At 45.1% G+C, this 22,815-nt stretch overlaps 1 protein-coding gene across 5 annotated transcripts; it reads right to left on the bottom strand.

Moving 5' to 3' along the window:
- Positions 1–1,207: 1,207 nt before the first annotated feature.
- On the bottom strand, positions 1,208–22,131 carry nr4a3 (nuclear receptor subfamily 4, group A, member 3). 5 transcript variants are annotated; one of them, XM_040029642.1, is made up of 9 exons: positions 21,690–22,130; positions 18,505–18,675; positions 17,599–17,680; positions 14,283–15,118; positions 9,789–9,918; positions 8,767–8,930; positions 8,454–8,653; positions 4,941–5,119; positions 1,208–3,150 (listed from the first exon to the last, which is right to left on the bottom strand). In XM_040029642.1, exons 3-9 carry the CDS (start codon positions 17,660–17,662, stop codon positions 2,888–2,890), a joined length of 1,836 nt encoding a protein of 611 aa, XP_039885576.1. In that variant the 5' UTR covers positions 17,663–17,680; positions 18,505–18,675; positions 21,690–22,130; the 3' UTR covers positions 1,208–2,887. The 5 variants fall into 5 exon arrangements, with proteins under 5 accessions (XP_039885576.1, XP_039885577.1, XP_039885580.1 ...); XM_040029643.1 differs by lacking the exon at positions 17,599–17,680 and having other exon boundaries at positions 21,690–22,131; XM_040029646.1 differs by lacking the exon at positions 17,599–17,680 and having other exon boundaries at positions 18,505–18,669; positions 21,959–22,106.
- Between the last annotated feature and the right edge of the window lie 684 nt (positions 22,132–22,815).

Raw genomic sequence — 22,815 nt, 5'->3', positions numbered from 1 at the left:
TTATGAATTGAGAACCAGAAGAATACATGCTTTGAATCTGTGAGTGTGTGTGTGTGTCTATATGTTCTAATGGGACCTCTAATTAAGACTCTGGGTATCTGCTATCTGTCAGCACTGATCGATCGGCTTGGAGAGTGACAGCTCAGCGTGTGAGTGTGTCTGTGTGTGTGTGCGTAGATTTTGCTCTTCATGCTCTCTGCTTCATGTCATGTTATTTTACATGTAACACAGTTGTAGGAGGAATATTAACACTTCATTCATTTTCTTTAGCATGTACACAATCACACCACTTTAAAAAAAAAAAAAAGAAGAAAAAAGTGTGAATGTTTTTTTTCCTGCATACTCATTAAAAAACACATCACAGTCCCCACGCACCTTCCCCCAAACCAAAGGAGGGTGAAGTGTTGGACAGATATTTGTTGTTATGTGCCACACAAACACACAGAATTATAAGTAATAAACTGATAATGTTTATGGGCATTTCCAGGTTAGTATGTGTCACTGAAAGCCATTGCGCTTCATGTTTCTAAAATGATTATTTTATTCACAAAGGGGAAAGTTTAAACATCATAAAACAGAAGAGGTGGTGGTGCGTGCTCACTCTTTACTTTTTTGTGCACTTTCTTCTGCTTCTACCCACTTCTTCTTTTTCCCCCGCACACATGCACAGGTAGAGCTGTTCACAATTGTCTAACAGTTGCTATCAATCACCTGGCTGTTGGAGACAGAGAGTGTGTGTCTGTGTTAGCGGTAACGCTGTTGTGCAGGACGGCAAGTGAGTGATGGCGGTAACAGTATAGACGGCATGTGCTGTGAAATGTCACCGTGCCGATCGATGGTGTTTAACGAGGCTGGAGGCTGATCTGGACCTCATGCTAACATGAAGCTCTTCTCCCCGCCCTCTTCCTCCCCCTCCTCACTTTCCTAATCCCTCTCTACTCTCTGTGAGAGCCCAAGGGTCCCCCAGGAGAGAGACAAGGCCTTTTACCTGTCAAGAGGCTTTTGTGTCTGACAAGTCACACACACACACACACACACACACACACACACACACACACACACACACACACACACACACTTAAAAAAAAACATGTAAAAATGTGGCTGAAATTTGATGTTTTGTTATATAGAAAATAATGTTTTGTTTGTGCTTTTTCTTTTTTTGTCAATGAATTATAAAGAATCAAAACACAAGACACAGCCGGGGTCAGAATAATCAGAACTAGTTTATGATTTCAAAGTGCTGAACAGAAAATCCAGTGAACCAAAGAGAAAGAAAAAACAACAACATATCGAACAGGAAACTCTAACCAAAGAAGGACATTGAAAAAACAGCAACTTTTTTTCTCTTTTTTTGTTTCTCTTCAAAAAACAATGCACAACTCGTACCACAATATTTGAAAAAGCTAAAAACACTTCAAAATATTAGTTTTGTATATATATATATATATATATATTTATATATATTTATATCTATAGAATTTGATTTTTTTTTATTTATTTTAAAACCGCCGTCATCATGAGGGTGTGAGTGGGTGGTGGAGGCCCTGGGGAGATTCCCATAGAGCTGCAGTCTGAGACACAAACACAGGTCGAGCTGTTTTGACAGGCTATGCCAGCTCTCGACAGCTTATAACACACCATGCATATGATCCTGGCTTGTCTAAGCGCACACACAAAGACGGTAGGCGATCATGTCCTCCACACTCACACAGCCGCCGCGATATATAAAACGATAAAGAAAAAGAGCATGAACGTGGAATGTTTCACCCCTGGACGTACAGCTGTCTGTCGAGCACCCTCCTCTCCCTGTCCCCCAGGCGAGCAGGTAGGGTGTGTGTCTGTGCTTCTAGCCCCTCTCAGGGTGTAAGTGCTTCCAAAGCCAATTTCTGTCCATGTTCATTCCTCCACACTTCTACTCGACCTATGATTTCAAACTGAGTTAATAAAACAAACAAACAAAAAAAACAAAAAAAAACACATAGTAGAGAAAGTTCAAGTCTGGGTGACTCAGTCATCGATCGTTAGTGCACAGTATCTCCTCTGCTGTCTAAAGCAAGATGGGAGACTGTCTTTCTTTTTAGCTACTGACAGTACAGGACAAGTTTTTGTATTAAAATAATTTAGAGTTTGAAATTAGATTTCCCCTCCTCCTCTATCCCTTCCTCTTGTGGCGCGATAGCACTTAAGGAATTGCACTTGTAATTAAGAGCCTGCCTCAACAGCCACTTCCATGTGTTTATGAAACACCTGCGTCCTGCGTCGTAACATTTTGGCCCACCTACGCCTACGCCGCTCCACCTCTGACATGTCGGCACATTTCGGAACGATCACCTCCCCCTCCCCGCACTCTCTCTTTTACATCGCCACCTCTCCCAGCCCTCCTTTCTAAATGGAAGTCCTCAGACAGAACGAGCCAGGCCGAAACACAGATAAACAGTACTCATAAACGTCGGTTCTTTCTTTGTTTTTTTTTGTTTTTTGTTTTTTTTTGCCGAATAAGCTGCAACCCAGATGGAGCGAGGACAGTCAAAAAAAAAGAAAAAAAAAGTCACTTTTCTCCTGTCCATCTCAGCCTCATCATCCTCCCCCCTCCTCCCAGCGTGGAGCGAAACAGGAGGACCAAATAAAAAGTGGTAAAGCGTTTGAGTAATTGTCTTTTATACAGGTGAAAAGCATTTAGCTGGTAGTCCGTTTGAGTGAAAGGCGCTCTCGTTTGGTTGTCCCCGTCGAGTCAAAAATATTTGATTGGCTCTCCGTGCGCTGCATCAGTCTTGAGAGAGAGTGCGTCTTCTCTCTCTTCTGGGTGTGTTTGCATGCTCCTTTGGGGAAAGGCCTTGACAGGACGTGACGTGGGTTCATTTTGCTGCATGGTTAGCCCGAGTCGTCAGTAGGGCAGAGTGTCCAGGAACCTGTCAATCAGTGGCGGAGGCGCTACCAGATCCTCCAGCTTCAGGTAGAAGATTCGCTGAAGGCCTTGGGTCCTCTGGGAACGAAGCTCTTCCCTTATACCCAAAATACGACTCAGAGAAGGCGCGGCTTTGGACGAGGAGGATGAAGGGCTGCAGCCCAGGTGGTCTCTGAGACAGCAGATCACTTTATTCTGCAACTCCTCAACCCGCTTTGAGTCCTTCAGACCGGGGACTTGCTCTGTAGATTCGCAAGAAAGAAAGACAGAGAAAGAGATGTTAGGAGAATAACCATTAAATGGCCAAAATAAAGTCAGTGGGGGAAAAAAATACACACACATATACACACATATACATACATCAGAGCTCATTCAGCTGAAAGAGCATTAGCTACATCTTCTTTTATATTGAATTCCACCTCATTAGCCCGTATGGCTCATGTTCTTAACAGGCCTTAACCTGGCTCATTCACTACAGATCAATACTCAGTCTAATCTAATAAGCCCCCTTCTCACTGGTGTACGTCCACATGCACGGCTATATGAGTACATTTTTTATTTTCTTTTTTTAAACATTTGCACAGAAAAAAAAGTCAGTGCAATTTCAGAAATTAAGACAAAGAGCAGAACAGAAGTGCTCAACAGTTAGCTGATTATGTGGCCCTGTGAGCAGCAAAATGAAATTAGAAATGCACACACTGCTGCCCATAGCAACTCCAGTGGCACTCGTACAAGGCTTAATGTGACACTAACTCATTCTGCAGAGAACAGGGTGTCCAGCCCCCCAAACACAAACACACACATACAGGCACACTACGAGCTGTGCTGCAGGGAGGCTGCCACTAAGACCCGTCTCACTTTGAGGTATCCATTATCCGAAGCTTATTTACTGTTTGTTTATGTGACTCTTTTGTTTGTTGTGTTTGCCGCTGCAGAGTCACTCCGGCCCTCCTTTCAGCGCGGCTTTCAGACCTCTCGCCACACAATTCCGCTTCCCTGTCTTTCTTCCCGCTCTCCCTACCCCTTCTTTCTCTATGAGCATGAGCTCCCGGGGAGAGATCGATGACTGCCTTTCTGCACAGGCCACTCTGAAGCGGTCGATCGCCTGGTGGCTCTGGTGGCTCTGTCGTGGCTTTGCGCTGTGTGCTTTGCCGAGGTGGCAGAGCGCCACTGAGAACACCGCAGACACCATTCCAGAGCCGCGCTCCACGGTGGGCTGGTCGATCAGGAACAGAGTTAAGTGCTCCCCCAGAGGGTGAGGATGGGGTTGGAGGGCTCAGACAGAAAGAGGTTGAGGAAGAGGAGGCGGCGGGGGCAGGGTGAAATAAGGAAGCTAAGAGCAGGGGGAGGGGGATTTTTTTATTTAATTTAATTCTTTTTTTTTTTTTTAGCTACTGCACATTACTTTACAGCATCCAACACCCTAAAACTGTTTTAAAAAGATGAATATAAACACTTAACTGCAGACTAGTCTCTGTCGCCTGTTGCATTTTACTTAAAAAACGAAATCTGCCTCGCCTGCAGCGTGTGTGCTCTCAGAGCAGGCTGCGATTCTCCTTTCATTTTTCACACATGAACACTGATTAGAGGGCCAGGTGTGTGGCAGGTGCAGCAGGTGCTTCGGGGTATCAGGTTCTTGTTTCGGGGCAGAGATGTGTGGGAACACGCATGCACATGTGTGTCTTTAAGTGTGTGTCTGACGTTAGAGGATGTGTCCACCTGATCACTGTCACACTGAATCACCAGGAGGCAAAGCTCCGGACAACAGGAAGATGCTGTGTGTGTGTGTGTGTGTGTGTGTGTGTGTGTGTGTGTGTGTGTGTGTGTGTGTGTGTGTGTGTGTGTGCGCGAGCGTGAGCGAGCTTTTATCTGTATATTCATGTTCAGCTTAAATGATTCGCAGTGTTTATGAGGAGTGGAGAGGCGATGTTAATAACTTTGAGCACAGGTGACTATATGCAACCACAGAATTAGGACCCCTTGATTCTTGTTCCTCTTGCTAGTAAGCTCGTGATTGAAAATCTGTGGTTACCTGTGAGCAGCACAAGGGCGGCCAGGCAGGCGAAGGCAGAGGTATCCAGATTTAGGTTCTGGAGGTGAGCGGAGAATTCCTGGATGGAGTCCAGCCACTCTCCGAACCCACGAAGGCACTGGAACCTGTGCAGCACCAAGCCGTTACAGAACACTAGTTTATCCTCCGACAGCATCGACCTGAGGAACCGAGAGAAAGAGGAAGGGGGAAAAAAAAGAAGGAAATGGTGGACTGATTAGATCGCCGTTTTCCAGAGAAAACTCTGTATTTTCCCTCATGTATTGTAAATATAGCTTGAGATGCTGGGGCAAGGAAACAATTACAATAAAAAACAATGAGAAACCTGGCAGTGTGCGCACTCACGCAGAAACGGGACACACATCAAACACAAGCATGCAGCTGATTAAGGTTGTGTTTCCAAATTACAGCATTTTAAAACATTCCTGCGTTTCCTTGCGGCAGGGTGGGGTGAAGGGTTAGGGCAGAGGGTTGCTCTGTGTGTGCGTGTATATTTGCAGATAGATAAACTGTTATGGCTTTAATGTGCCCAGGCTGTGGTGCGCAGTGGAAACACAAGGTTTTAATAAGGAAATGAAAAGTCTTCTCAGATGTATTTAACCATCACTTACTCACGACACACAACATCCCACTTCTTTGACATCAAGCAGAGAAAGAGGGAGAGAGAGAGAGAGTGCAAGCAGAGGATGATGGAGACCTATGACTGGTCTCTATTAGTCTCTAAAATAGGAGCCCGCTCTTCTTTGGAGAGCTGCAACTGTGCTTAGTTGAAGAAGGATAAACTATGAGAGATGGAAGATCTAGGGGAGAAAGTGTGTACTTGGAAAACAGATGATATTAAAGAGAGAGAGAGCAAAGAGGGGAATTAGTGTGGAAAGGGAGGAAAGCCTCAAATTGCACCCTGCACAAACTTTGGTTTGGCAGTTATGAGGATAAACTGCAACGCTATTTGTGTCTAATTAGACTCAGTTCAAAAGAGACACGCCGTTAGGCCAGACACATGCACATACATGAGAAAGCATTAACAACTAACATCAAAAACAATTAGCACCAGCGATCGGGACCAAAATATTCTTTGTACTTCCAGGAAATCACAAGAAGAGAGCACAGAGAAGAAAGTGAATAACAGGAAGAGGTTGAGAAACGATGCCCCTCACCTATTCTCACCTATTGCTGGGGAAGAACAGCAAATTTGTTTTTGATTTCGATCCCTCGTATCATCTCCTCTAGGCTGAGGTTGAAGTCCTGACTTCTTGTCAAACATCTCTCACAGAACAGATTCACCTAATTTTTCATTGCTGCACGAGGTGCGACCTTAATGTTCCGCATATGAAACTCAAAACTTGTACTTGGCTGATCAAAGTTATATCATTGAGCACCTTTGAAGCCAGCAAAATACATATTTTTATGTATTTTGCTGGCTTCACTCCCTGGAAGTTCTGCTCTGAACTCCTGCACTTGTGCGCCTGCGATTACACCCGGGGCCTCAGACTTGCACACAGACCACTTAACTTCTGTGTCAAACAAAACAAAAAAGCAGTTTTTAGTGGAAAGGTCTGCAGCATTCAAGACCAAAGGTACCGCAGTAGACGACTGGAGGGATGATCGTCATTTACGTTCCACATTCCCCATGTTGTGCCTCGTGAATTTGCAGGATTTGACTGTGATGCACTGAAGGCATCTGAGGGAGGAATATTCAACACAGACAACCAGACCAGCACAGTCATTGCTCACTTTTCCCCGAAATAAAATTAAAGCTGAAGTGTTTCTGATTTGATCGAGCGTGTATCACAGGGGCACAGGAGCACAATGTGATTTGAGGGACTAAAATCAACAGCATTGCTCCAGAACACCTCTTGAAGGGGAGATCGGTCAAAATTCAAAACTTTATTAAAAGTTTAGCGTCAGCAGGGTCATTTTTGGAGAATTTCGCGAACATGAGCGTGAACAGTCCTTGTCGATGCACGTTTGGTGATGTATATTAGTACCTGTTATTTCCACAACATACCGGCTGTATGTCTGTGATTAAGTAAACACAGAGCTGACCAAATAATATCTCACAGGACCATTTCACCCGTGTGAGATAGTGCCACTGGAGCAAAAATACACAGACAGGCTGGTAGATGCGTATCTAGGCAGATGCACGCACGCACACAAGCACAGGTGGATGTCTGCCACACATTCCACTCACCCCTGACTACGCTGTCACCACGGTAATCGACCAATAACCACAGAAACTGTTAGGTAACGGGGTGCTTACAGCAATGCCGGCCCAGAAGAACGAAGCAAATTTACTCTATGCACTCTGAGCACACACTCACAAGGACACAGACGCACGCTTGAGTGAGGGTCTGCGGGGCATCTAGGTTCAGCACGGGGTCAGCGAGGAGATGCGCTGCATCCATCGCTCCCACGGAAGACGGAGAAAATAAGATAGCGCTGTGTTTGTGTGCATTTTCCTCTCTGCCGTGGGAGTTTGGCCGATTAGAAGATGAGCAGTGTGTGTCTGTGTGTGTACGTGTGTTTGAAAGAGGCCCCTATGAGTCCACCCTTTAGAGTGAGTCAGAGTCCCAGCCTGATCACCCCTCCTGCTGGGACTGTGATGGCACCGCCCATCCTCTACCCACCCTGCACCTGGACCTACGCTGGGAGGAGGACAGAAAGTTGGGATTCTACATCATCAGCGAGTGTGAGTAAGTGTGCGTGTCTCACTGTGTTGGTCTTCTGCCCTAGACGACAGCGCAGACAAAGAGATGAGCTTGTAGCCCCCCACCACCGCCACCATCTTCTACCCATAAATTTAACCAGCCGCATGCCTTGCAAGAGCAAACTGGTAACCCAGGGTAATTCTGAGGCAAAGATGGGCCGGGGCAGTCACAATGGCACCACAGGTATCCATCAGTGAGACACACACGTGCTCTCTTGCTCAAACACACACACACACACATACATACATCAGGGGGCGCATGAGGTAAATGAAGCCCATTGTGTTTTTATGTCGGTCAGCTGAACTGAATATGTATTTCCTTCCATAACAGCGGCTCTTTTCAGTTACTCAGCTGACTAACTTTGAGATGGAAATTGATCTTGTCAATTCACAGTTCACAATGTTAGCACAGTTTTAGCCCGCAGAACACACACACAGATCTCTCTGTGCGTCAGATATCAGACGAGCAGAGCGGAACTCTGTGGGTGTAGCTGCTGTCATAGCTACAGACTCCATTCATAATTTGGTTCATATGGCGATTACTCAGCTCCACTCCTCCCACTCTGGAGATACACCAACACAGCAGCACACAGCTTTGCCAGCACAGTTATGCACTGTACTTTAATCGGAAAGGGTTTAAGTGCCTCTTGTTTCTGAGACGCTAAGCAAAACAAAGTTTCCCGTACAAGTGTAAGTCAGTGTGGTTCAAAAGCTTGAGAGGTGTGCATAGGAGTGGAGATCCAAGTTTAAAACAGGTGTTAAAAGAGGCTCCATTTCTGCCTACTTACCTGTGAGCCAATCGCAGCACAAACAGCTCCAGGAAGGCGGAGTCTATGAGCAGGTTCTGATCGTCACGCTGAAGCTCGGAGAAGCCGGGCAGCCTCTCCGCCCAGCACCTTGTGGTCTCCATCGAGATGGTGAGTAGCCTGTAGAAGAGGTGGATGTGTTCGACGTCCGAGGAGGAGGATGGCGGGTCGGCAGCGCTGAACTACAGATCAAGAAAAGAAGAGAAATTACTGAAATAACTTGTAAACTATCTGTATTCGAAAATAAACTAATGCATTTCTCCAGTTGAAATGAATTGTTAAGGGCATGGGTTACCTGGCTGTAGTCAAGGTCACGAGGTGTGCAGTGAGAATAAGCCCTGAGCAGAGCAGAGAGGAGGCTGAGGGGTGGAGAAGGAGGAGATGCCTCCGTCTGCAGGGGGCTCTTTGGTTTGGAAGGCAGACGACCTCTGCGCCCCTTCAAGCTGTCAGTACGCACCACTGAAACAGAGAAACACAGAAGGCAAGAGGTTTTTGAGTTGGACGTGGAAATATAAACTCTGCATGCACAGTCAAGTTCTACCCTCCAGCGGACTGGCTTGATATCAGCTTTTCATCACAGCGAAATAACAACTAAAAGGTTGGGAGAGCTCTCTGCAGGAGTGCTCCCAACATTGCCACGATCTCCACACACAGGAGGCCACGAGCCAGCAGATGGCAGTGGAGCTGTTCTGCAGGCTGCAGACGGACGTGTGTTAATGCAACACAGAGACATCCAGTATGCATTTTGTGTGGGTTTGTTTGCGTTTATGCATGTGGATATGTGGGTGGGGGTATTACAGGGTGTGAGACAGGTGACAAACCTCATGGGAATGGGGGCAGTTTGAGTGTCACGCTGATTCTACACATCATCGAAACGTGTCTGTCTGTGTGTGTGCACTATGCAGCAACAGTCAACGCATCAGATGTGGTGAACACAATGACATAACGGGAGAATCTTTGAGTAAGATGGTCAGCTTTGAGGCTCTGCTAAACAACACTGAACTCAGGGGCTTTAAAGGTGTCACGGACTAATTGGTATGATGTGTATCATACTTTCTTCCAACCACAGACAGGCGTTTCTGCATAGACAGTTGTGTGATGCTACCACAGGCTGGGCCATTACCGGCCTATTAACCACTGACTGCAGAGACGGGGGCTATGATCACTGACTGCAGGTCTGATTAGAGGTGCATTATTAGGATTAACTCTCAAGAGTCCAATACCACCATCGGGTCACCTTTATGACACTTGCATTGAAGCAGTTGTGTGCATATGTGCTTGTTTGTGTGTGTGTGATTCAGGTGTGTGATCTCCTACCTTCCTTCACCATCCCCACGCTCAGACACTTCTGAAAGCGGCAGTACTGGCAGCGGTTGCGTCTCCTCTTGTCCACAGGACAGTTCTTACTGGCCAGACAGACATACTTGGCGTTTTTCTGCACGGTGCGCTGGAGAAAGAAGAAACAGGCATGCCGATAATCAGCCTCCAAACACAATCAACACCTAATATTTGATTTGTTTAATTCAATTTCTCTCTCTCTCTCTCTCTCTCTTTTTCCTTGCCCGTCAAAGAATGAAAGCGAAGCTCGCAGGTCAGATTTTAATTACGCGCTGAAAGGCGGCGGTGACATCAGTATAATTAGATAAAATTAATTTCCCAACAAGCCTCGCCTGCAGGAGGGACAATTTTATTAGCGCCGCAGCTGACAATAGAGATCCAGCGCGTGGCGTGCGGAGGCGGGTCCCGTGAGACGGGGTAGAGTTGGGTGGGTGAGGTGGAGAGGGGTGGGGGACGAGCGGCCGCGAAAGCTGCCTGATCAGATTGTTTGTGAAGCTCGCGGGTCAGCTCGTGGCACCTTCGGGGCCTCGCGCATCGCGCCTCTCTCAATGGGCCCCGCGGGAGCTGTTTTCTCCTCCGCTGGCTCGCGCGATTATTACTGACCTTATTAAAATGAAATCAGAAACGGGCCACGTGGGAGGGAGTGGAGAGGGGGGCTCAGCGAATACAGGGAGGACAATAAGTGAGATTGTAGTGCGCGCGCATCTATGGGGCCAATCCTGCGCGCTCGTAACCGCGTGAAGTCGTGTTTGAAGGCAATACTTTGAACGGACCGTCCCAGTAAAAGCACGAAGTTCTTCACTCGCAGCACGAACAGACCGCAGACCGACATTATCAGTTCCAATGAGGCCCGAAGGCTCCACGCTGCCCGTGTCTGACAGGAGATTAAACTCGGGGGTGAACCTGCGATGACAACACCGTAAAACCCCCACAAATACTCACTTTACCACCGCGTTTACCCGCTGTGACTCCAGCACTCCACTCAGGCAGCGCCTATAACTGAACTGTAATTTACACATAACGGAAGTGCCACGGCTTCTTTAACGCTTCTAAAACACATCAAAACAAATAAATCCAATTAGGAACCCCTCGCGCCGCACATGCCCGTCCCCCCCAGGACACCAATAACACACCAATTATTCCATATGCTTCGGCGCGAGTGCGGAACCGACGCGTAATGGGCGCCAGTGCCGGATGAGAGTCGTTGCCATGGCACCGCAGATCGCTGTGAATGTCTCCTTTCATCCCTTCAATGGTCGGCGACCCGTGCGCGCGAGGATAAGTAAGTTATGGTCATTAATGTGGTCGAGAAAGGGGGGTGGGGGATGCATCCAGTTAGATGGTGTCCGGACTAAACATGAGGAAGGCTGAATGACGCACAAGGCTTCCGTGCGCAAACTTTTATTTACACTTTTAAAGAGGTTCGGAGTCATTTACGCGATTTTTCCCGATACTGACCAACAGTAAAGCCCACGCGAACACGCCCGGAGCGTGTTCTAAAGATAACTGTGACTCTTTTTTGTGTTTTCCTCTCTGAAACTTTAAAATCTCCGGTTTCCCTGGCGGTGTGCTGGGCGGTGTGCATAAAGGTGAAAGTGGAGTAGTCTATAAGCTAAGTTAACCCTGCTGTTTGTTCAAGGAGGAAATTCTTCAGTGACCTCAGGCTTAATTTAGATGTCTGTTTCCAAGAAAAGCCTGAGTTTGCAATCATCAATTAAGGGCTCGATAAATTAAGCTCTCATGAGCGAGCGCTGGCCCTTTCTCTTCTCTGTCTGTCTGTTATCATGTGTGTGTCTGCGTTTGTGTGTGTGTGTTGGTTGGGGCTCTTGTGACTTTGCTTTCTAATAATCAGCAAAAACGATGACTGGAGTCACTATCAAAGCTTCAAAGCTATAACTAGTCTCTGATGTGATGTGTCATATGTGTGTGTGTGTGTGTGTGTGTGTGTGTGTGTGTGTGTATGTGTGTGTGTGTAGTACACTTTGTTCTAGTTCAATTAATTTAATCTTCCCTGTCATTTTTCCTCGTGTTTACCCCAAATTTCATTAAAATAACAAATTTAAATTTACTTCGCACCAGGCCATATTGTTTCTGTGGGCAGGAACTTGATTAAAGTGAAAAAGTTTCAGTTAGATGTTGAGTCAGAATTGAGGAATGAGTGGTGTGCACTGAAAGCACATTCACAATTGAAAGTATTCTGACAGGAGTGCAGATACTGTGGCTGTTGTAGAGGCCAGACGGAGGCGTGCAGAGACAGATTCTTGACATGTAACATGTACTAATAGCCTCGGCTTAAATTAAAAGCCTTGAGGGACTTTGCCCTCTCCAACCCATCTTAAATCCCAACCCCCCCTCTGGTTGCTTCCGACCGCTGATTCTCAGTTTCTGCCGTCAAAAAGGTACAAAAACACATGTAGACATCTGTATCCGTGAGCTGACTTTACTGTTTTTATAACTCTAAAATCCTACACACTGGGTTTATATGATCAGCTTACACGTTTCCGAGCTTGTTTTTCCAATTATCTTCACCAGCACACGGATGCTTACCATAATTTCTATGACTAACATACCAAGCAAGCCCTGGAAAACTAAAACAGTGTGTAGCAGGTCTAAAACAGCTCACCGGTTGGTTAGTACATAATGTATTATACTAACAGTTGGAATAGTTTTTTATTTTATTTTAAAAATTGAAATACTGAATAGGTTCACTAAATTAATGGAAACCCGTGAATGGAACACATTATTCAAAATAATAAACATGCCCAAAAAAAAAAAAAAAACCCCCAACCCTGACTTGTTTAAGAGCTAAAATTAATTCACGGGGAAAATGTGCTTCAAATTGCACTAATGAAATAATAATTTACAGCAAGCCTCTACAACGGTTTAATGCCTAATAACTATTCATGGATAATTAAATATAATCAGGAAAATATTTTTTGGGCACAATAAAACCATCAGGATAATGGAGGTGATGTGCCTGAGAATATGTGAACAAGGAGCAGGTGTGTGTGAGACACACGATTTAGTTTCTGCTGCTGCCGCTGCATCCTGGATTCACGGGGTAACAGTGTGAAAAAAACACATGTTACAGTATGTTTTTCTATATGTGTGGTTGCCTGCATATGTTGCGTGAGGCGGGGATGGCTCGCTGCATCTGCATATGTGTGTGTATGTGTGTGTGTGTGTGTGTGAGAGAGGGAGTGTAAAGGAAACATAGCGAGGTTTGACAGGCTTTGTGGCTGCGGAGGGAACACTGCAGCGAGCAGACAGCCCGCAGCCTGCTGCCACCAGACGCTGCTTTCATTAATTACTAAATAAAAACAAATTGTGAAACTAATTGAAAGGAAGGATAATTCATTTCCACCTACCAGAGGCATTATTCAATTACCTCGGTGTGTGCACCCTCCTTCTTGCTGTCTCTTAATTTTAACTCTCGTCTCGTGCAGCCAATAGAATGCTTAACAAGTGTGCCGGAAAATGTTTTAATTCAAAAACTGTGCAAATGAATTACTCCACTGTCACCGAGTGCGAGTTCACTGTAATTCCAAGTGATGTGCCACTAAGCCTCAAATATATATGTATACACGCACATGCACAGCAATATAATATCTCGCTTGTCACGTCTGTTGTATTTTATGACTTGCAGCATGAGGAAAATGGAAAATGAGTCTGACTAAAAACCGGCTCTTGGATTGTGTTAAACTGTGTTGTCAGCGCGCGTTAGCACGTGCGGCAACATGGGATGTGAGACAGCAGGTTCAGAAGTGTTAGGTTGAATCACTTGAGGGACCAAATTTCAAACAGATTCATATCGGGTTGAGCATTATGCAAGAGAATTGTGGTCAAATTCGTGGCCGCCAATTGACTAAAAACACGCCGTCAGAAAACTGATTTCAAGAAGGATTCCTTCACCATTACGTGCTCGCACACCGCGTTATTTCTGAGTATCTGAGCTCCTGAACACAGCTGTTATTTTGGAGAGAATATATGTTTTTATCATCCTGTGTTCTCATGCAAGCAATCACCAACACACACGCACACATATACACAGAGCCAGTGCTTATGCACACTTTGCCCACTTGGTTGCTGGGAGAAACGACCCCTGTGGGTGTGTTGTGCTTTCGCAATGACTCTAAAGACGATTTAGAGAGTACAGAGAAGGGTGTAGAGTGGGAGCAAGGCAAATGCTAGCAAACTGCTCCGACTTAAATACGTCAGTCAGCTTGCAGCCAGTTCACAGATTCTGGCTGAGATTTTAAAGATGGAAAGTCTGTTATGAATGTGAGAGATTAGAAACAAGAAGGAATACTTCAAAAGATGCAGAGGGGTACAAATGAGGGACAGGTGCGTGATGTCTTATTAGAAACCACAAGACCCAGAAGTACAAGAAAACAAAAGAAAACCAAAGACCAGAAAGGTTGAAACTAGAGGAAGACTTTAATAATAGCTGTGGGTTGTTGGTTTTTTTTTTACCTTGAAGAAGCCTTTGCAGCCCTCACATGTGCGTACGCCGTAGTGCTGGCAAGCCGCGTTGTCTCCACACACCGCACAGGTTCCCTCTCCCTGTGGGCCACGCGGGGGTGGAGAGGGCAAGCTGTCTGCTAGTAGAGGGCCACAAGGTCCAAGTGCCAGGGAGCGAAAGGCGAGGCTGCTGCTCCCTGCTCCGCGGTGCAGCTGGTACAGAGGCTGCTCCAGGGGTGGGACGTGAGGATGGGAAACTGATGATGAGGAGGAAGAGGAGGAAGAAGAGGTGCGAACCAGCCCTCCTCCCAGGCTGTCATAACCGCCGACGCTGCCTCCACTGTGGGGCGGTGAATGCTGGTAGAAGTGCGTAAAACGGGGGGACTTGAGGGGGCCGGTCTCCAGGCTGGAAGGTAGAGAGTGAGGGTGAGAAGGAGCCAGGGGGTGCTCCTCCCCCCACAGGAAGGAGGTACCCGGCTGGGGTGGCAGAGACGGGGTGGTCGGAGTGGAAGGGGGAGACTGTTTAAAGTACATGGTGGAGGAGGACATGGCCTCCAGGGGTGGGGCAGTTGGGTAGCTCTCCTCCTCCTTTTTGATGGTGGGCCTGTGCGTGGGCATCTGGTAGAGGCACGAGGACTTAGGCTCGTAGCTCCCGTCCACAAAGACATTGAAGCTTGGGAGAGAGGTGGTGGCAGCTGCAGAGATCTCACCCCCACCCAGGTCCAGCTTGGTGTAGTCGGGGGTCATGAGGTCAGAGCTGTAGCTTTCACTCTGGTAGCTGAAGGACTGGCCAGAGTAGGCTGAGCCTGGAGGGGCCGGCCCGTACTGAGCCTGCACACAGGGCATATCTGTCGGAGGAAACAGAGCACACACGCAGGTTAGAGCTGCGTGGCACATCAGACCACATGTATCCCAAAAGCTTCACATTCCCATGTTAGTAGGGCACAACTATATAGCAACAATCACTGGGCAGAGAAGAAGAATTTATGACATTTTACAAACAGTGATTTAATCAGAGAAGCAGGGCTTCATGTTCAGTAAATCTGCAGGATACAGGCAGACTCTATTGGATGCACATGCACACAGTGGTAACACTAAACAGGGTCAACCATTAAAAAATTAAAAAAAAAAAAAAGAAAAGAAACAAAAACAATCTGCACAGCTCTATTGGAACAGGCAGTTTGCAGAGTGTTATAAAAGTTTTTCTTTCAATGAAGAGGCTGTGAAAAGCTTTAACCAAATCTTTCCATTTGATGCAATTTACACCCATTTCTGCTGTTAACACTTCTTGCACTTGCACTGAGTAAGTACAGCAAAAAAAGGGAAAAAAAACCCTGAATACTGAAACACACACACACACACACAAAACTTCGAACATTGCTGATTTTCCTAGTTAGTCAAGTTAGAGAAGCTGCAGTTGATGATCCTGAAGCTCAAATACAAGAATCTGTATGTGTGTGTATTCTGGTTAGTCAGATGGAAAAGCAGATGAGATAACATTAAATAATAATGGAACCCCATGGTGGTGCTGGATGCTTGCTGCACAGACCCTTCACACACACGCGTGCACGCACACCCTCTCATGCACACGCACACTGAGATAAAGACGGACACGCAGACACAGATATTTCCTCTAACTGCTGCAGACGCCAGTCGACATGTCTTCACTTTTCCCCCTTGATTTAATTCTGCTACAGCAACAGGCCACCAGCTCATCGTTTCTGTGTGTGTGTGTTTGTGTGTGGACTATATGGTCTTATCAAAACTCTTACGTAATATACAACACCTGCGTTTGCGTGCGTCTGCACGTGTGTGTGTGCATAATAATAATCAGTCATGAGTGTCAGCGCAGGCAGGGTTTTGTGGTGTTTGCTCGTCTCTCCCGAGCAGGGAACTGTCAACACTGCGCTGCTCCCATTGACGCCCAGCATGCGCGCGCTCTGCCGTAATCGCCCCCTTTCCCTGTACGTCATGTTTGTCTAGTCAAATACGGGATATGTCGGTCCTGCAGTTGTTAAAGCGTTCACAAATACCTCCGCCAAAGCGGTCTCACCTGAAGTTTTATCTATTTATAAAGCAAAAAAAAAAAGGAAAATAGTCCTGATTTAAAAATAAAATAAAAAAAATAAAATTATATATATATATATATATATATATATATATATATATATATATATATATATATATATACACATATTTTGAGATAAATAATTTTTTTTTAAATTCTTTGCTATAAATATTTTTTCTTTGAAATAATTCTTATTAATTTTTATATTAACCATTAAATATACAAGCATAGTGTATCAGCAGGCTCATTAAGCCGCTACATTTCTTTCCTTCTTTTTATTTTAATTGAGGATATGAGTCAAGCTGTAGGCATACGTGTGCTTGACGTCATCAAGATTTTTTTTCTTCTTCTGCGAGTGACCAGCTCTTCAACCCACGTGGAAAAACACACATGCAGCATTAAGGGCGTCACGGGGCCTTTCTGGGCTATACCTAAAGACCTTTTTTTAAAAAACTGATTAGGCATCAGAGGAGGAAGAGAACCAGAGAAAGAAAAAACAAACTGAAAAAAGGAGAGTACAGTGGTAAAGGTTGCGGCTCTCTGTGTTGTGTCAGTAGGTCAAGCCTCAGATTAGGGGCCATCAGTGTAGAAATGTGTGCAAGACTTACTGCACGTGGCACATGCACATGTTTATATTTAAATATGGTAAATTTCTGGTTTTTCTGTGAAGAGATGAAAGAATGAGAGAGAAAAGGGTAGGAAGGCTACAAAGTAGTGTGATGTTTGTCTGTCGGGTGAGTAAAGAAATTCCTTCTGGTACACACACACACCACCACCACGTGTGTTCATCTGCTTATAATGTTCAAGATGTCAACATGGACTTGTATATGTTCATTCTACCAAAAAGCATACACCCTTATCCTGAAAACCTGTAAAACCACTTGTCTCTGCGAGTGTCTCACCTTCTTCGTTACTTGACTTTTGTTGGCGTGTCTAACCTTCACTCACACACCCATGCTTACAAACTTGCATCCTCTTTTACACACTCACCACAAGTGCAAATAGAGATCCATCACCGGAGCTTCTTAGTTGTTAATGTCACCAAAGCAAGTCAGTGTAGGGGATTCTCAAAAGTCCAATACCACCATCGGGTCGCCTTTATGACACTTGCACTGAAGCAGTTGTGTGCATATGTGTCTGTTTGTGTGTGTGTGTGTGTGTGTGTGTGCGCGTGTGTGTGCAAGCAAGAGGACAGACAACCCAAGCAGAGTCAGACATAGGTGGTGCAGCATAGTGAGGCAAAGGGAAACAGTCTCTAACCTCGAGGTGTGCATTTCAACTGGACAAACTGCAGCTGTTCCAATAACTGAGTGCGCTTGTTCATTGTCAGAATGCCATAGATCTAACAAATGAAAACATGAAGGTGCAGACATAAATTACAAAAACACAGATTTTCTTTATATCAATAAACTATAAAACATTTTCGGGGAGTCAGCGTCCCACAGCGTAGAGTGATTTTTACTTTTTTCCCTTTACACTGTGCACACAAAAATAACAAAAAAACAAAACACAAAGCACAGAGACACACTTACACAACCAGTTACTTCAGGGTATACAGTGTAGTTTCTATATTGAATTACAATGGACAAAATTGTGTGTGTGTGTGATTGTATTATATATAAATATATATATATGATTCACATTTCGCCTCCAGGTTTTGGATATAGGTGTGCCTGGCCTCAGAATTGTCTTATCTTAATGACTGAAATGTCAGCTCACTTGCCAGACAAAATCAACCCACACACATACACATGGGCTCACGACTGCAGCACAAACAAAAGATCACCAGAACATTCAGGAAACTTCAACTCATATTTTGACCTTTAACAGGAGTAAAAGAGCATAAATAAACACATAAATAAAACGACTGCCTACCAGCTGATATTCAGATCTAACCCCTGTGTTTTAAACTACTAAATAAAAATTATATATATGTATATATATATATTTTTTCAATTTTTGGGAATGTTGTTTTTTTCTTTTTCCCCCACAATAAAACAATCACCCGACTCATATCACCAAGCACTCCACAACAGCAACACGAAATGAAAGTGTCAGAGCCGCTGCACTCGTTACAAAAGCATCAGATGAGAAAGAGATTAAAAAAGAAAGAAAGAAAAAAGGGTAAGATGAAAGTGAAGACAGACTGAGCGCTTGTTTCTGTACCTGGTGAAAGAGCCTCGCGCTGAATGGTGCTGGGTGTCCGGGATTTAGGGGTGGCGTGGCTGCGGCCGGGGCAGGGCTCCTGGAGCGGGGAGGGCTCGGCGGGCGTCGCTAAGGAAGTGTCCGACCGCCGGGGCTCCGAGCTCGGCTGGGCGCGCTCTTCCGAACCTGTGCCTGGGTGAGACATGGCTGTGTTAAAGCCAGTGGCAGGCTGAATAATCAGGTAAGTGCCTCAAACGCTCGTAAAGACTTAAAAAAAAAAAGATTACTCAAAGAGAAGCGAAAATTTATTTCTTTTTTTTCTCCCTCAAGAATGGAGACCTTTGTTTAAATTGCTTCCACAAACTTCAGCAAATTCAAATTCGGTGTTCAAAATTTCCTCACACTTTTAGAAAAAAATCGGACAGAGAAACATTTTTGCACAATTTAAAGACAACCAGCAAAGCTTTCGTTTCATCTCAAAAGCAAATCGTTATTGGCACAAAAATCTCATCTGAGAGATTCAGTCAGTTTATCGGGTTTAAAAGCAGTAGAAAGAGATAACAGGGGATGTAAAGCACTGCGCTGAGACGGCGCAAATTCAAATAACTACCAGTGCACACGCTGGAAGGCAAATTAGGGATAAGATTTAGACTTTTACATCCAACACAGGGCAATTCTGACAATAAATATGTCACTGAGTGCATCCTACAAAGAGAACCACAACTGAGGACTTTGGGTTCATTTCAAAACTTTGCCTACGTGGGCGACAGGTTTCATTTTAGCACTAACGTCTTCGCCGTTATTATTATTATTATTATTATTACTGCCTAACAGATATTTTGCACCGTAAAACAGAAATTCCACCAGTCAACAAACTATGCACGACTTCCGAAACAAAATAATAATAATGAAAAAATATATATCATAATACAGACCTACAAAAGTGACAACTTTTATAAAAGCAGCTTGCGCCAGTGCCTCCGGGCCATCGCTTTTCTTGCCTCTGATCACCGCCGCATTCGCCTGCTCAGGGTTCATCCAGAGGGGAGAGAGAAATCTAGAAAACTGTGAGTCGGACCTGAAACCAGACCAGCGGGCTCCTGTGCGCCGTGCGCCTCCGACTCCCTCTCACTGCAGCAGGGTGCACCGTGGCCGGAGGATTTCAAGGCCCAGAGCGCCCCCTTTCTGTAACACACTCCTATATACTCTGTCTCTCTCTCACTGTGGCTCTCTCTCCGCCACACATAGACTCCCTCTATGAGACGGTCAAGTTGAGAAGACCACGCAGTCTCCCTGTGTGTATCGCAAAACAGCTTGGTGACAACCCACAACCTTCATACGGATCAAGACTAGGAGCACCTGCAGCTTCATGTCAGTAGCCACTTTTCACCAAACTTTAAACCACTTCTCAAAGGATTTACTGGACACCCACGAACCCCCTGTCGGTGGTTCTTTTGTCGGAATATGGCTTTTATATAGATGTAATCTCTCCCAACAGCCCCCAAATAGGTTGGAATAAACAAAAAAGCACAAACCAGAGTAAACAGACAAGTCAAGCTGTATAACATTTATTTGATTAGGGCTGATTTGGAACAGTTAAGCCATTATTCAATTGTGTATGGAGCCATTTGAGCACTGAGAGAAAAAAGAGACCTCTTTAGGCCTGAAATATGATTTTGTTACAGTAACAGCACAAATGGGAGTCAATTTGAAATAAGCTGAAGTCATCTCATTCTTACATAAAGTTGTGAAGCTAAACCCGTAACTGCGTAAATACGCTCTAATCAGAGCCTCCGAGGGGAGTTAAAGAGATGAAGATAAAGTGTTTTTACTTCAAACAAACTTATTTTTGTACAAAGTGAGACATTCTGCCTTTTTCTAACTTTTTTTTTTAATGAACCCGCGGTCTCCCCCTACTTTATTCTCAGACCGAGCCGGCCGGTGGGGCTCTGGCCCTGCGCGCACCGGTAACCAAGAGAACGACAAAAGAGCTGTAAAGCACGCGCCCCGGAGCGCCGGTAGCCCCCGGTAGCCCCCTCGCACCAATAACCCCGGACAGCGCGAGGCTTCCAGCAAACAGAAACAGAGAAAAGAAAGGACATAAAGGAGAGAGCAGAGAAATATGCGAGTAGCCTAGCCTACTGTAAATCAGCCCTGAGTGGGAGCCTGTCACTGGAGCCTGAGTGCGCGCGTTCGTGCGTGTATGCGTAAACCTGAGTGTGTGTGAGGGAACTGAGGGGGGAAAAGAAGGTAAAACCAGCAACTTACTTAAGTACCTCAACCCGGTGTTGTCAGCTTATTATTATAAACTATGTGACTGGCCAAGAGGCACGATAGCTGCTGGAGCATGCTTCACGGTGGGCTTCAGAAATGTTGTTGTGGCTTTATGGTTGAGGGTGTTTTTCCTGCGATACATGGCTCATGAAATTCGGAGGCAATTTGAGTACCAGTGTATCTTGGGCCAGTTTTATTATATACGGGTTAATGGTAACTGTACGCTCACTCCATGTTACTGGAGGTTAAATCATAGCGCAGTCCGGCACAGACTATCAGCCGAGCGATATCTAAACTCAAACACACCCACAACCTCACAAACACGCACTTACACACATCTATGTATATAAATACATTTTATAAAAAAAACATCACCCCCTCAAAAAATTAAAAATTAAAAAAAGAAAAAAAAAACTCCGATAAGACACCCCCCACACACACACACAAAAAACCCAAACACACCATGACTTGAACTCAAAGAGCATTAAGTCTCCTCTCCGAGCTCCTGCCTGAATGTAGGTTACACCGCTCTCCACTCAGACCATTTGTGCGTCCGACTCCACTATTCATTGTGAGAGTGAGAGGCATCTCATTTCCATGACAACCGGAAAGGATACGATACCTTCTCCAGCGCAAATTAAATTCAGAGTTCAGCCTCATTCGCCGTAGGAGAACCCACACATAGGCACAGACCAACAAACATGACCGGCAACACGCGTGTGCCGGTGGCTGACGTGAGCAGCAACAGGTTAGGCGCACAAAGTTGGGCAGCACGCGCACAGATGATGTTAGAGTAGTAAATCCATCATGGCTTTTGATTTAGGTGGGGAAAAAATGAATACGTAAAGCTGAGGGTTATCTTCTTTCGGCGTGTTTCCGCCAAGATGTGAGGCAGAGCTTTACAGATTCATTCATTCATTCAGTTTACTTACTTGTTTGCTGTAGCGGTTCCGTCTTTACATGTAGTGGGCTAATAACTTCGCGTGAAGTATCCGTTTTCCATCCAGAACAACCGCAAAGAGGTAAAAATAATGACAGGAAAGAAAAATAATAATAAAAGCACTCTTAGTGATGTCGGAGAGGCGCTGGATTCGTCGGCATTAGAAAAAGAAAAGGGAAAGGAAAAAAAGTTCCGTTCCTTCCACTTACTTTTTCTAAAGTATAAAAAGTAGAAAATGAAATAAAAAAGAAAGCATCAAACTCCCGAGTGGCTCTAAGGAGCGAGTCTGCGTCCGTCCCCGTGCTGCTGAGTGTGTCAGTGCTGATGGGTGCTTTGCAAAGTGTGCTCTTGTAACGCGCGTTTGTTTATGTGCGCCGTCTGAGGGGAGAAAGTCAAATAGTGCATTTATGTGGGCTCTGCCTCCACACAGAGCTCTTGGTATGCGCTACGTCAATGTGACGCCATGGGAGAGGTGACGTCACCCAGTGTAGAGCTCCCTCTCTCTCTCTCCGTACAGTACAAGACACATAAGCCCTGTGTGCCGTGCCAAGGAAAGAGAGAGCGAGAGGGGTGGAGAGAGAATCTGAGAGAGCCAGAGAGCGAGGCGGTTGGTTTGATGGTTGCAGGAGAGGAAGCCGAGGGGGATCCGGCGGGCGAGCCTGCACCACTAGCAGGAACTGTAAAGAGGCTGTTCTTCTAGATTACTTAATCAACAAAGTATAAAGTAAACACAAAACCTTAAAAAATGCAAACAAATATTAATAAAATAGATTTTAAATTTAGGTTCATCATCAAAATATCTTATTTCTCTTTCTGCAAACACAGCATATTAATAAAGGTAACAATAATATTAGTCATGAGCATGTTTTCCCATACAGAACACATGCTGGGATGTATCTAAATATTTCCTGGTGATACTTGTGCTCCATTACTTTTCAGAATCATGTTTTAACCCATTGTACACATCTATCCACAAGTAAACTTTAATCAAACATTTCAAAAGCAGCATTTCTCCCTGTAATGGAGCTCTTTTAAGGTGTGTTTCCAGAAGGGATTGTATGAAGATTATAATATATTATAAACCACCATAAAAGCACACTTGCATAATTTTGGTGCCT

The sequence above is a fragment of the Simochromis diagramma genome, unplaced genomic scaffold (genome assembly GCF_900408965.1).
Source record: "Simochromis diagramma unplaced genomic scaffold, fSimDia1.1 OVJJ01000361.1, whole genome shotgun sequence".
NCBI classification, from domain to species: domain Eukaryota; kingdom Metazoa; phylum Chordata; class Actinopteri; order Cichliformes; family Cichlidae; genus Simochromis; species Simochromis diagramma.
This window is presented reverse-complemented; position numbering and strand designations above follow the sequence as displayed.

Coding starts and splice junctions, on each gene's coding strand:
- nr4a3 (XM_040029642.1), bottom strand. CDS start 17,662: ATGAACAAGCGCACTCAGTTATTGGAACAGCTGCAGTTTGTCCAGTTG. Junction 15,119..17,598: donor GTTGAAATGCACACCTCGAG/GTTAGAGACTGT, acceptor TTCCTCCGACAG/ATATGCCCTGTGTGCAGGCT. Junction 9,919..14,282: donor GCTGCAAAGGCTTCTTCAAG/GTAAAAAAAAAA, acceptor TTCTTTCTCCAG/CGCACCGTGCAGAAAAACGC.